Below are 12,394 nucleotides of genomic sequence, written 5' to 3' on the forward strand. Positions count from 1 at the left end.
ATGACTGGGCCTGGACAAAGGTAGCTGACTCGTGTCCTTTGTTCTGGGCCAGAAGTGGAGCAGCTGATAGACTGTTACCTAAAAATATGTCATGGATCCTCTCTGCCGGGTTCTGTGGGTCTCCTTTCTCTGCCCGAATGCCAACTCCAGTCAGTGAGATCTACTGGAAGAACCAAGCCCTGCTCTCTGCTGGCTTGGGACGCTACTCAGCTGCCATAGCCACCCTACCAGTTCTCAACCTTGGTCCCAACCAAGCATCCTTCATGGACCCTTAACCCTGCTGCTGGTATAGCCCTGGCAACAGTCCACCAAGTCACTGCATGCAGCTTCTCTTCCCTCAAAGGCCACAGGCTCACCTGAGATGCTCTGACACAATGCCCTCTGTCTCCTGTCTGCTCCGTGCCCAGGAGGGCCCAAGTCATCCCCAATCCTGTTGCCCCTGGAGAATTCTGCCTCCTCCATAGATCCAGGGGCTTGGTAAAGACTCAAGACAGGAGGCCTGAGTGTGGAGGTTCTTTATTACCCACAGCTGCTCTCCTGAGACGTTAACCAGCCATCGAGGCCAGCTCCAAGCTGGACAACAAGTGCTGAGGACAGGTGAGGTGGTACCTGGCTTCAACCCAATCCCCCCTGGCCCTGCCTCATCTTATGGGGAGGAGCCAGGGTGTATGTGTACTTGTGTATATACACACATATGTGTACATAAGGGGCAGGAGGAAATGTGTCTCCAACCCCAAGGTAAAGGTACTGAGACTGGCTGAGAGGTAGCTGTGTTTTTCAAGGTTATACACACACTGTGCTCTCAAGTAAAAACCGTCATTTCAAGTTGCACACAAAGGCACCCAGGTGGCCAGGTTCATTGGCGTCATGGTGGTTTTTGCCCAATGTTAGCTATTTCCCAATAGATGCTCCTTTTTGAAACAGGTCCAGCAGACAGGCAGAACTGAAAACGGGAACAGTTGGTTCTTATTTTGGTGAGACTTGTGGTGATAAGTCTCCTCTGAACACAGGCCTCAGGGAAAGCTGCCCGAAGGCCCCACTGGGCTTTGCTCTGGCAGGACACAAGCAACAGTGATCTGGGCCCTGTCCTGGGTGACAGCACCACTGAGAGTATTGTCAGGCTTGGCCCATCCACCCTGCTGTGTCCCCTTAGGGGCCAGGACAGCAGCCGGCATCCTCGTGCCTCACCAAGAGAGACATTCGGGAGAAGGCCTTGGGGCACAAGGCGCACCTGTACTTCTTGGTACCAGCGTGAGTCTGCAGATGAGCCCTCAGGTTGGAGCGGTCAGCAAAGGCCCTGCTGCAGTGAGAACAGGTATAAGGCTTCTCACCTGTGGGAGGAAGAAAGGCGGTCAGGTGAGTGGACACCGCTAGGACAAGTCCACAGATGGTGGCCAAAGGCGAAATGTCACCATTGGCCAATAAGTAACTTGCCCTTGTCCTCACCACAGCCCAAGCACCCAAGGTCAGAGCCCTTTGGACAGTCAGACAGTCACTCAGGGCAGGATCAGAGGATCTTCTGAGGCAAAGGCAGTGTGGCCGCTATGTCTCTGCCAATGCCGAGGTGCTCAGTTCTGACCATGAGAAGTAGCCGGAGCCCTCCCACCCCCTAAACCCCCCTACCCCAACCCCCACCCCTGCTAGCACTTCCTGGCCACTGGCAGGTGTAATACTGAGCCACTGTGAAGGCCGAACTGGATGGAGTAAGCTATACTCCTAGACACAGGCACCATCTCCAATCAGCACCACCAAGGGTTGGGACAGAATCTTTCTGCAAAGACCTTGGCTTCCAGGACAACCCTCCCAAGTGGAAGGGAAGGGGGCCATTGAGAATTGTCTGTCTGGTTCTTCAGCCCGCAAGAGGCACTTGTACCCTAACTGGTCACAGTTCTCCAAGGCCAGAGTCTGCCCTTCTTGTGGGAGTTTCCACGGTGACCATGCTTCCCCGCCTTCACAGACCTCCCTGGCCCTGAAGCCACAGACGTGGGCAAACAGGCTCCGAAGAAGCCCTGCAGTTCTCAGTGTTGTCCTTCAGAGACACCTGCTTCCTTAGCTCCCTTCCAACCCTACGCAGAAATCGGGCCTTTGCAAAGATAACAGTTAAGATGAGGCTACCTGGGTGAATCCTAACTATGACTTACAGGGGTCTCCCTCCCCTTACAGCAGAGACACACACGGGGGAGAAGGCATTAGGAAAGCAGAGGCAGAGGCAGATACACAGATGTGGCCATTTCCCAGTGAGTAGGGCGGCTGCCAGGAGACCAGAGAGGCAAGAAGTATCTTTCCTAAAGCCTTCGCAGAGAATGTGGCCTGGCCATGCCTCGAGTTCAGGTTTCTGACCTCAGGACCTTGAGGAGACATGCCTGTGCCCTCTACCTGTGGGGATGTGTGTCAGCAGCTGCAGGAGGTGCAAGGACCCTGCCGAGGAGGAGACCAGCCCCTCCCCCAACCTGGATCCTTTCCCGGGATTGCAGCCTTGCCCCTCCTACCTGTATGGGTGCGGATGTGGCCCTGGAGCAGCCAGGGCCTCGAGAAGGCCTTGCCACACACCTTACAGACGCAGGGCAACGTGTGGGTGCGGATATGCATCTTGAGGGCACCCAGGCTGGCATACTCCTTGTCACAGTACCTGCAGGTGAAGGCACACCCAGTCGGCAGGTGGCAGTGCAGCTGCTGGTGCCTGGCCAGGCCAGCCAGAGTCTGATATGGCCGATGGCAGTGGATGCATTCAAAACTACCTGGGACCCGAGATGTTCCCTCAGCCCTGAGGTGTTCATCTAGAGCTCCGTCTGAGCCCAGGATTGGGGGCCATCGTGTGGGCAGCACCAACACCGGGGGCAGATTGAAGCTGTCTTTGAGAGTCACACTAGGGGCCTGGCCAGCCCGAGGGCCCACCAAGCTGGTTTCCTGGGGTTCTGGTCCAGAGGTTCCCAGAGTTTCTCCATGATGGGGCAGAAGAGGCAGGGAGACGCAGGCAATGGCCGAGGTACTGTCCCAAGGCTGCAGAGGGTCACTGGGATTGGAAGAGGCCTCCTTATCTGGCAGGTGGCAGGATCCCACCAGCTCCTCACAGGCAGAGCAGGAACCATTAGCTTCTAGAAGGGCAGAGGGGAGAGACAACACAGAGTGAGGGGTGAGGTTCCAAGACTCAGCTTGTCTAAGGCTTTCAAATTTCTGTTCACTTATCTGACCGTAGTCTGGCCTGCCTTATGGGACATCAGCAGCCAGCAGGAAGCCAGAGGTACGGATGCCTACCCTGAACCAGTCATATGTGCAGCAGCCAGAGTTCTCACCTTCCTCCACTGTTCTGGGCCACAGAGGTGGGGAGGGGAGGGAAGGACTGCAGAATGCACGAACTAGACAAGTCCAGTCACTAGAAGGTGACCTGAACTTGTTCAAAATGAGGAAAGCATCTTCCAGGACCCCCGATGCTCAGAAACAAACATAAACATAGAGCAGGCTCACGAGTAGATACCTGCAAACCTAGCATTCGGGAGTCTTTTTTTTTTTTTTCTTTTCTTTTTTTTGGAGCTGGGGACCGAACCCAGGGCCTTGCACTTGCTAGGCAAGCGCTCTACCACTGAGCTAAATCCCCAACCCCAGCATTCGGGAGTCTTAAGTCTGAGGACTTCAAATCTGAGCCAGCCTGGGCTTCATATGGAGACCTCAAAAGTCAGCTCCTCACAGGACTCCTAGCTCTAAGTATGGACAGCTTGTCTAAGGAGCCCCAGTCTCACTTCTGGACAGCGGGTAGCAGCTGGAGCTAGCATTCCTGGGCTCCCACACAGACATATGCTCTCAGAACAAAAAGAACCTGGTAAAACCAGCCAGCCACCCACAGAGCAGTCAGCCTCTGCTCACTGCAGGGTCACCCTTGTGGCGTCTCCTTGCGTGTGTCATGATGTGCTGTGCTCGGACACACCCCTGGCCACTCAACAGCACACACTTGCTACCCTGTTCTCATGCACGAACACGCCCAGCCAGGCAGGTGGCTGCAGCTTGTGGCTGCATCAGATCCAGTCCTGGCTTTGTGTCCCCTTTGGCTGTGGCTCCTGTATTTGTGGCCAGAATTTCATGTGTTTAATCAAAAAAAAAAATTGCTGGCATCCCCCTGGACACACACACACACACACAAGAGACCAGGCTGCAGATATGAGACAAATTCCGGGTTCTCCCAAAGACAGAAGCACCAATCAGCCCTCCATCCGCTTCCTCTTCCACACCCGCTGAGACAGACCTCTACCCCTGTGTCTACCTTGATGCCAAGGCGTTGGGTAGAAATGGTTGTTCACAGGTTGGGAGGGAATATTCCCAAATGAAATGTTTGATTAGAAACTAGCCTAGGTACAAAGAAAGTTCACAGCTCCACTATGGAAAAAGTCTCATGGCACAATTTAAAAATAGGTGGGAAAAGGGTAGGAGCACAGCTTGGCTGGTGGAGCGCTTGCAGCCAAGCCTGCCCACCTGAGCTTTATATCCCCAGTCCATAAGATGAAGGGGAAGCTACCTGCATGTTCTCGTTCTCTCTCTCTCTCTCTCTCTTTCTCTCTCTCTCTCTCTCTCTCACTGTGATGCATGTGTCTGCTCTGCACCCACTCACAAAAAATAAAGTTTCCCTAATTAAAAAAGACTAACGTTAGGGTTGGGGATTTAGCTCAGTGGTAGAGCTAGCAAGTGCAAGGTCCTGGGTTTGGTCCTCAGCTCCGAGGGAAAAACAAATCCTACAGTAAAAATGTCTGTAAGATTCTCATGAATGAATAAAATTCATATCCTCGAATGACCTGGAAGTGGTTGATTTCTTCCCCAGCGCTGTTAGTATCAGAATTAAAGCACAGTAAAACACCCTTTGTTAAAAAAAAGAGAGAGAGAGAGAGAGAGAGAGAGAGAGAGAGAGAGAGACTAACGTTTTAAAAAGCACCTACAGGTAGGTGGGCAATGTGCTCACAAGAAAATGCCCAATGTTAGACACTGGAAAATGCAAATTAAAAACCAACGTCAAGGGCTGGAGAGATGGCTCAGCGGTTAAGAGCACTAGCTGATCTTCCAGAGGTCCTGAGTTCAATTCCCAGCAACCACATGGTGGCTCACAACCATCTGTTATGGGATTCCATGCCCCTCTTCTGGTGTGTCTGAAGACAGCTACAATGTATCCTATACCTGAAATAAATAATTCTTTAAAAAAAAAAAACCAACGTCAAGGCACCTGTCATACTGCAAGAATGGCTAGAACTTGCAAGAAGAGACAGGCGCTGGTGAGGATGTGGAGAACCAGGAAGTTAACTCCTTTACTTTCTCCCTGAGTTCTTCAACACGTTGTTCCTGATTAGCCAGCCAGCATGTCATTCTCTGGATTGGAGGAGGAGTGAGCAGAACAGCCAAGAGACTCTGTCAGCAGCGTTCTGGACAACAGAATGTGTCCACCGTCTTGGGGAGATTCTCTGAGGTCCTGTCTGCAGGAAAGTCTTCACTTCTGCCTACAAGGTTCTGTTGTCCACTCCACAGGCAGAGGGAAAGGGACCTCATGCCAGGTGGGGAGCGGCCATGGCTTCTGCAAGTGCCTTTCCTATGTTCTCTTGCACTTTTGTGATTTCTGAAGCTCTGGTTCAGGGGAGATGAGAGTCTCATGCCCTGTGGCTCAAGGAATCCCTAAGGCCCCAGAGGGAGGGAGAGGGAACCCCAGATCTCAGCACCTCAGGTATACTCCAGGGTGACACCCTAACAGGAAGAGAGAGTCACTGGAACCATGGGGGCCTGGGAAAGCCAAGAAGGAATGCTAAAGGCCACCAAGACTACTCTGGGCAACCTCCTGTCCCCAACAGGGCCCTGCAGGGCACCCGGTTTGCCCATTGAAGTGGTAAGCTGGCGTGTGCTGCAGAAGTGCAGCCTAAGGTTTTAAACGTGTAAAACTATGGCCTAGGGCCAGAGGCATGGTTCAACGGTGAGTGTGGCTAGTCTTATGTGAAGCATTGAGTCCATCCTCCATTCAAGAAGGGAAATAAAACACCACTCACTGTAAGTACAACTTTCCACCCTTTCTGTAAGGAGACCCACCACCCAGCTGAACGAAAAGTCTCACCACACTTGAGTAGCTTCTGAAGAGAACATTGCCCGTGGTGACTCATTAAATTGAATTCAAAATGCACCACCACCACCACCCCAACCCCCGCCAGAGCAGGGTCCTAGATAGCACCCCCTGGTGGCAGTGTAGGTGATGGGGGCTGATCTGTAGAATTCCCACCAACTGGGGATTCACTGTGTGAGGGTTGCGGGCCTCAGCTCTGACATTCAAGGTGTCCCTAGGCACTGGGCAATCCCCCAGTAGGTCTGTCTCCAAAAAGCTGCCCACCTGAGTGGGGATAGTCCTGACCTACTGCAGCAGGCTGGCTCTGAAGATTAAGGTTTCTCTTCTCAGGTGCTCAGACCTAAAACCCCTGAGCCTAGCAGGAATGGTGGACGCCCGAGCCTGTGCGTGGAGGCCGCTGCACCAGGAGAGAGAGAGCGAGCAAGGGGGCTTCTGGGAAGAGGGAAGACCACCAGAGGTTGCTTGCTTCATCAGTGAGCTCACCCACGAGGCAGGATGCTTTGGGGAAGTCCTGCCTTTTCTCACCAGCCACCATCTGCGGGCAGGACAAGTTTCCTGGCGTTGTGGTCAGTGAGGCCTTCTTTGGGTGGGTGTATACAGCTCCTGGGACATATTTTAAGTTTGGACCTTTCCAGGCCTGCACGGAGAGATCCTCGGGGTCTGCTTAGCTGAAGCTGTAGTGTTGGCAGTCTACAGGGAGAGCTCTAGGGAGACTCGGGGCTCTGGAAACTTTTCCAAGTGGGGAGCCCAAGGCATGCCAGAGTCTTCAGAAGCAGAGATGTTAGTTGCCCTAGGCACATCCCTCTTGGAGCCCCAGTCTTAGGCCAGAAGGGAACCTCATCCCCTGCTGAAATGGAAAACTCTGTCCCCTTCCCCTCTCACCTGGGCCAGGTGGGACCCAGCTCCCAAGGACTTCCCAGCAGCCTCGAGCCCCGAAGCATTAAGTGCTGGGGGGCGGAGGCCCGGCCAACCCCTACCTCTCAGTGTCTCCAGTTTCCCGTAGTTGGGGACCCTGTGACTGGAGTGCGTTTTCACCAGGAAGGAGCGCGGCATTGTCCCCTCCCGAGAGCAGGCAGAGTCTAGAGCCTGCGGCGGGACACCGAGTGTAGCGTCTGGCGGCGCCCTCGGGCAGCGCAGCCGGCAGGTGCGAGAAGGGTCAGGCTCATTAGCATAGCGCACCACCTCGGCCAACCAGCGCGGAGCACGGCGGGGCGGGGCCGCGAAGCCACGCCCAGGACAGGTGCGCGGGCCGGGAACCCGCCGCGTGGTCGGCGGTGTCTGCCCCACGGGACTCGGCTGGCCCGCGTCATGGTCACGCACCGACCCCGCGGGGGCTTGGCCATCGACCTGCCCTGGATGAAAGAGCAGAGTTCAGGGTTGGGTGACAGAGGCCAGCCAGCTTGGATAAGCCTAGGCCCTATCCTCTCCAGCATCCTTTGTAATCCATGCCCCGGAGAGCCGAAGCATCCCGGTCAGGTTCTCCGTGTGAATGTTTAGGACTTTAGAGTCAGGTGGGACAGTCTCTGGGGTAGGTGGACATAGCACCGACTGGGTGTGTCTGTGACTGAGTAGCAGGGCCCTGTGACTAGAACTCAGCTTTACCCTCTAACCCCATGTTCCTTGGCGTGTGGGGGCTGAGGTGGGAAGAGAAGGTGAGTCTGCAGCGTAGGAGACAGTGGGGGGAGGGGGCTGAGTCACCCTGGCGTTCGTGTTCACGGTTGCAGGGCACGGTAGCTGGTGTCATTCCGTTTCTAGGAGAAAAACCAAGGTTCTGAGAGTTCTGTGGTCAACAGAACTGGGACTAACTCACCCTCCTGGCTGGTCAGAAGTGACTGCAAGCACTCGTTTGTTACAGTGTAAGAGTGTGGAAATAGGGCATCTGTGGGAAGGCTCTCTGAGGAGACAGTCCTGCTGGCTGCCCATTCCCCTGTTCCTTGGATCTATAAGGTACCAATTGTAGCCTTTTGTAACCTCTCCCGTCCCAGGCACAGACAGAGTGGATCCAGCTCCTACCTGCCTTATCCTTCCTGCCCACCCACACAATGTGTAGTAGCCTGTCTCCTAACACCCCTAATGAGAGATGATCTGGCATACCAGAGGGGAATCTCTCTGAGGCAGGGCCAATAGGCTTCCGGCATTCACAAGCCATTACAAGCCATTACCCTGAAGGAAATTGGAGATTCTCTGGACCCCCTCACCTTGCTGCTGTGCAAACTCATTCTTCTGCTGTGACTCACAGTTCCAAACAGCAGATCCCATGCAGCCCCAGGAAGAGGGAGTACTTGTCTCCAGGACTAGTGTTTAAAATTCTAAGCCCACTGCAGCAGGAAGCCTCCCCCCACAGAAGAAGGGCTTGCCCCAGCCAACAAAAGCCTCTTCAGGACTTTTCCTAAAGACGCTGAGACAAGCTGTTTGGATCCCCGCACCTTGTCTGCTGCCTACGTGCTATGCTGCTCATTAACCTCCTTCAGCAGAAGTACAGGTTTGGAAACCAACTCACAGGTTTCATTCGGGGGGGCCCCACGCAGATCTCAGCCACCCCCAGAGGCACCGGAGGAGCAGGCCACAAGGAAACAGCAGCTGTGACAGAAGCGAGGCAGACACTCACCCTGTACCACAGTAACAAGTAACTCTACATGCTACCTCACTGGGGGTTCCACCCACAAGAAGAAGAAGATATAGTTTGTTTATGCCTTAGTCCCTAATATATTGCTAATTGATGGTGTCATGGGTTAGATTGTGTCTATTCAATGTATATAATTGTGTCATTTAATTCAGTCTTGACCGATGTTGCTGATTCAAGAAGAGGCCATTCCAATGGGCTCTAATCCACTGATTAACGTCCTAACAGAGAAGGCAATGGGAACTTGGTGTGCATAGAGGTGGTTGGAGAGTCCAGAGAGAGGCTTAAGGTCTGAGTGGTCAGCAACGAGGGGGTCCCTGTCCCCTTGCCTTGCAGCTTGAACATACCTCCATACTGGTCTTCTGGCCTCCAAACCTGTTTCTGGTGTTCTCCCTGAGAAACACTCTGGGGTGCGCCATTCCAGAGGCCCATGATGCTTGCACAGGTGATATCCTGAAAACATTGGAGCAGCAGGCTTCGTCTGCCCTGTAGAAACACAGCAGACGTGTGGATGAACCCATCACAGCCTTCAGCTTCCCGGCGCATGGCTGAGAGCTCATGGGGCACACTGCCGTCCCTGCTCCTGCTCTCACCCTCCCAGGCACACAGACTTCCCTGTGGTTTCCCAGGGTTTCTGAAGTCCAGAACTGTGGATTGGTTAAGGGAAGTGTGATCTGCAAACAGCCTCCACCAGTCTATCTTCCCCCTGCTCTTACCTGAGGAAAAGCTCAGGATGAGGATGAAGTAGGTCAACCTTCCCACTTCCTTGGGCCGACACTGAGAGCAAGGGCCGTTGGAGAGGGTCTTTGATATATGGAAGACATTTTTGCTATCAAGCGATTTCAGTTGGAAATAGCCTTTGGCCTTTGTAGGGAGTCCTTGAACTGCTCTGGGCCTTGACACCTATCATGTGTAGATGAAGCCTTTTTCTCCAGTGTTTTGAGTGTTCCCAAAGAGGGCAGAGAGGGCTGACATCTTGCAGAACAGGGCCCAACAGGACAGACTGTGTTACTGTCCCTCACACAGGCCTGGCCCGCCCCAGTATTTCATATACAGGAAACCTTTCTCAACTTCCTCCTGACATCAGATCGTCAGCTGAGTTTCTGGGTCCTCTGCAGGCGGCCTTGGTTTCCAGGCGAGCTGAGTAGGAAGGCTCCACTCTGTACCCTGCCCCCCATACGAGCTTGAAATAGGGCCTCCAAAATCCCTTCTTCTGATGGGAACAAGGCCTCGTGAGCTCAAATTGGGAAAGGAGGGATTCCTGCGCTAAGCAGGGGATACCACATACCACACACATTGCGTGAAGGATTCTGGGAAGGCAAGCCTCCTGCAGCTGAATAGGGTGATGGATGGATGAAGTGTGGCTAGGCACTGGTTGGTTGGTTCAGAAGTGAGGCTCTGAGGCATACAGTGCTAAAGACTTAAAATCACACACAGTCGGTTCTGGTGCTGGGGGGAACACATAGATCCCTAAGACCCAGGGATCACTGGCCAGTTCCTCAGAGGCCCAAGGCTGAAGACCACCTTGCTCTGGCTTTTGCCTCTGGTTGGCCACATGACCCTTTCCTAAGAAGAAGGTCCAGGAGCCTGTGACAAGGGTGCTTGCTTTCTAGGAAGCAGGATGCTAGCTTCCGGTGCTGTTGCATAACTTGAAACTACAGGCATGTTGCCACCAGCCCAGGTTTCTGACACCTTAGATGAGGTAGGGCACGGTAGTATGGGCTGGGGGAGGATGGTTGAGTGGGAGGGAGAGTTATAGAGTTCTAGGTGGCCTCCTGCTGTTCCTAGAGTAGTCCATGGTGGGGGAAAAACAAAAACCCTTAGCTTGCTGAATCTGCAGCCTATGGAGGGTGAGGCACGCCTAAGGGCGGGAGTTCTATGATTGTAGACACGATGCTTTCTGCCTGGGCAGCCTGTCCCTCCCTCTGGCAAGCTTCACAAATGACTATGTGGTAATAGGTCTGTGTGTGATACTCGCTCTCAGGGGCCACGAGTTAGCATTGCAGATTCCAGCTACTTGTCTCCAGGGAGATTATTTTTCCCCTCCAGACAATACAAGGCAACGGTTGGCTGCTTTGTGATCTAAGACTGCCTCACCTGGAAATGGGTCTGTTGACATCTGCCTTGTTCTGGGTTTCCTATCCTCATTGACTCTGATGGCTCTCCTGCCAGTCCTAGATGTAGAGTCACCTGAAGATGACAAGGCCAATTTGGGGGCAAGAATGAGGTGGTACTTCAGCTTGAGCGGGTGATGACCCTCAAAGCCCAGATTCAGAGCTGAGAAGGTTGTAGGCTCTTCTGGGCACGGGAGATGTCTGTCATGTCCCATGGTAGCCTCAGGGCTTCTGTGGACAGCATCAAAGGAATCAGGAGTTCTGCAGGCCGGGAAGGAGAAGCTATGGGCTGAACTTTATCATGAAGTGGGATGTTGTGAAGATAGTGGACACCTAGGAAGGTGTGTGAGAATGGTAAGGAGACACCTCCTCCTTTTGCTCTCTCCACTGGGGGACTGCTTTCCCTGGGGCAGGAAGTGGGAACCATGTCCTCAAAAAGGACAGTGGCTAGTCATGTGGGACACAGGAAAGCGATCCCTTCCTGCCCTTTTGCTTCTGCTCCCAGCAGCAGCAGGGGCAGTTAGGTGTGGCTCTTCCTTTCCTGTAGTGGCAATCGTGGACTTTTGATTTCTTCAAATTACACAGAAATATTGTTAAGAATGTGCTTGCGTTTTAATCCCAGGTGTGGGGATGTGGGCTGCCTCAGATTATCCACAGCCGCTATGATTGGCCGTGCTCTAGCAGAGGCCTGGTTTTGCCAGCTGCAGATAGTTCCTTCGAGGGTGTGAGACGCTTGGAACTCTGGGAACTTTTCAGAGTGTATATAAATGCTAGGGCCTCCAAGAGTTGGTGATTGATGACGGGGTTGGCTGAGGTTTGTAAGTCTGCTCAAAGAGGAGACAAGAGGAAAGAAACTAGATTCAGGTATCTCCCCTCTGTCCTTGTTTCTCTCCTATCTAGCGTTAGGGGGTGAAAAGGGGTGGGGAGAGATAAAGGGTACGTAAACAATCCCCAACAAAGGACCAAAGACCAGTATACTCCCCATCCCCCAGGCCTCTTGAGGGTTGAGACCAGATACCACAGTGTACAGGGGCTAATGAGTCCACACTTAACTGGTGAGCTCAAAGATCTATTACTGCCTATGCTGTCCAGGAAGCAGACCACAGCCCTGTACCCCTTGCCAAGATGTGCAACGTGACCACAGTGGACTAATGGCTTCCCAACCTTCCATTCCTCCTTCGCTTTCCCCAACCCCCACAGGTTTTCGGGTCCTGTAGTTTTGAGACTGACTGGCGTTACCCTGGGGCCTTCACGGATGCAACAGAGAACTCAGGAAGCAGGCCAAGTGCAGGGCTGCTGCTGAGGTCAGGGCCTGCTGTGACTGGCTTGGAGCTGCCTCCTGAGTTTCCTGGGCACCCAGAGATCATGCCCTCCATGTGACATGACTGTGTCACTGTGGTCAGTCATAACACAGGCCTGGGCCTGTAGGAGCACCACTTCAGCTCAGGACAGTGAGCAACTGCCCAACAAGTGGTAGGCTGAGCTGGCAGCCAGGGGGTGAGCACAGGCCAGCCCTGCTGAGCCTCTCGGAAGTAGCTGAGAGCTCAGTGAAGACCCCCTTCTGGAAATGAATGG

At 53.6% G+C, this 12,394-nt stretch overlaps 1 protein-coding gene across 1 annotated transcript; it reads right to left on the reverse strand.

The window, feature by feature from the left end:
- Positions 1 to 492: 492 nt before the first annotated feature.
- Snai3 (snail family transcriptional repressor 3) lies at positions 493 to 7,208 on the reverse strand. The gene is made up of 3 exons (NM_001107439.1): positions 7,060 to 7,208; positions 2,490 to 3,095; positions 493 to 1,331 (listed from the first exon to the last, which is right to left on the reverse strand). Exons 1-3 carry the CDS (start codon positions 7,133 to 7,135, stop codon positions 1,150 to 1,152), a joined length of 864 nt encoding a protein of 287 aa, NP_001100909.1. The 5' UTR covers positions 7,136 to 7,208; the 3' UTR covers positions 493 to 1,149.
- Between the last annotated feature and the right edge of the window lie 5,186 nt (positions 7,209 to 12,394).

The sequence above is a fragment of the Rattus norvegicus genome, chromosome 19 (assembly GCF_021556685.1).
Source record: "Rattus norvegicus strain SHRSP/BbbUtx chromosome 19, alternate assembly SHRSP_T2T, whole genome shotgun sequence".
NCBI classification, from domain to species: domain Eukaryota; kingdom Metazoa; phylum Chordata; class Mammalia; order Rodentia; family Muridae; genus Rattus; species Rattus norvegicus.

What these genes read in the sequence shown, in the direction of transcription:
- Snai3 (NM_001107439.1), bottom strand. Translation starts at nt 7,135, where the DNA reads ATGCCGCGCTCCTTCCTGGTGAAAACGCACTCCAGTCACAGGGTCCCC. An exon ending in GAAACTGGAGACACTGAGAG is followed by an intron (nt 3,096 to 7,059) that starts GTAGGGGTTGGC and finishes CTGCCCTTCTAG; the next exon opens with AAGCTAATGGTTCCTGCTCT. An exon ending in CCACATCCGCACCCATACAG is followed by an intron (nt 1,332 to 2,489) that starts GTAGGAGGGGCA and finishes TTCCTCCCACAG; the next exon opens with GTGAGAAGCCTTATACCTGT.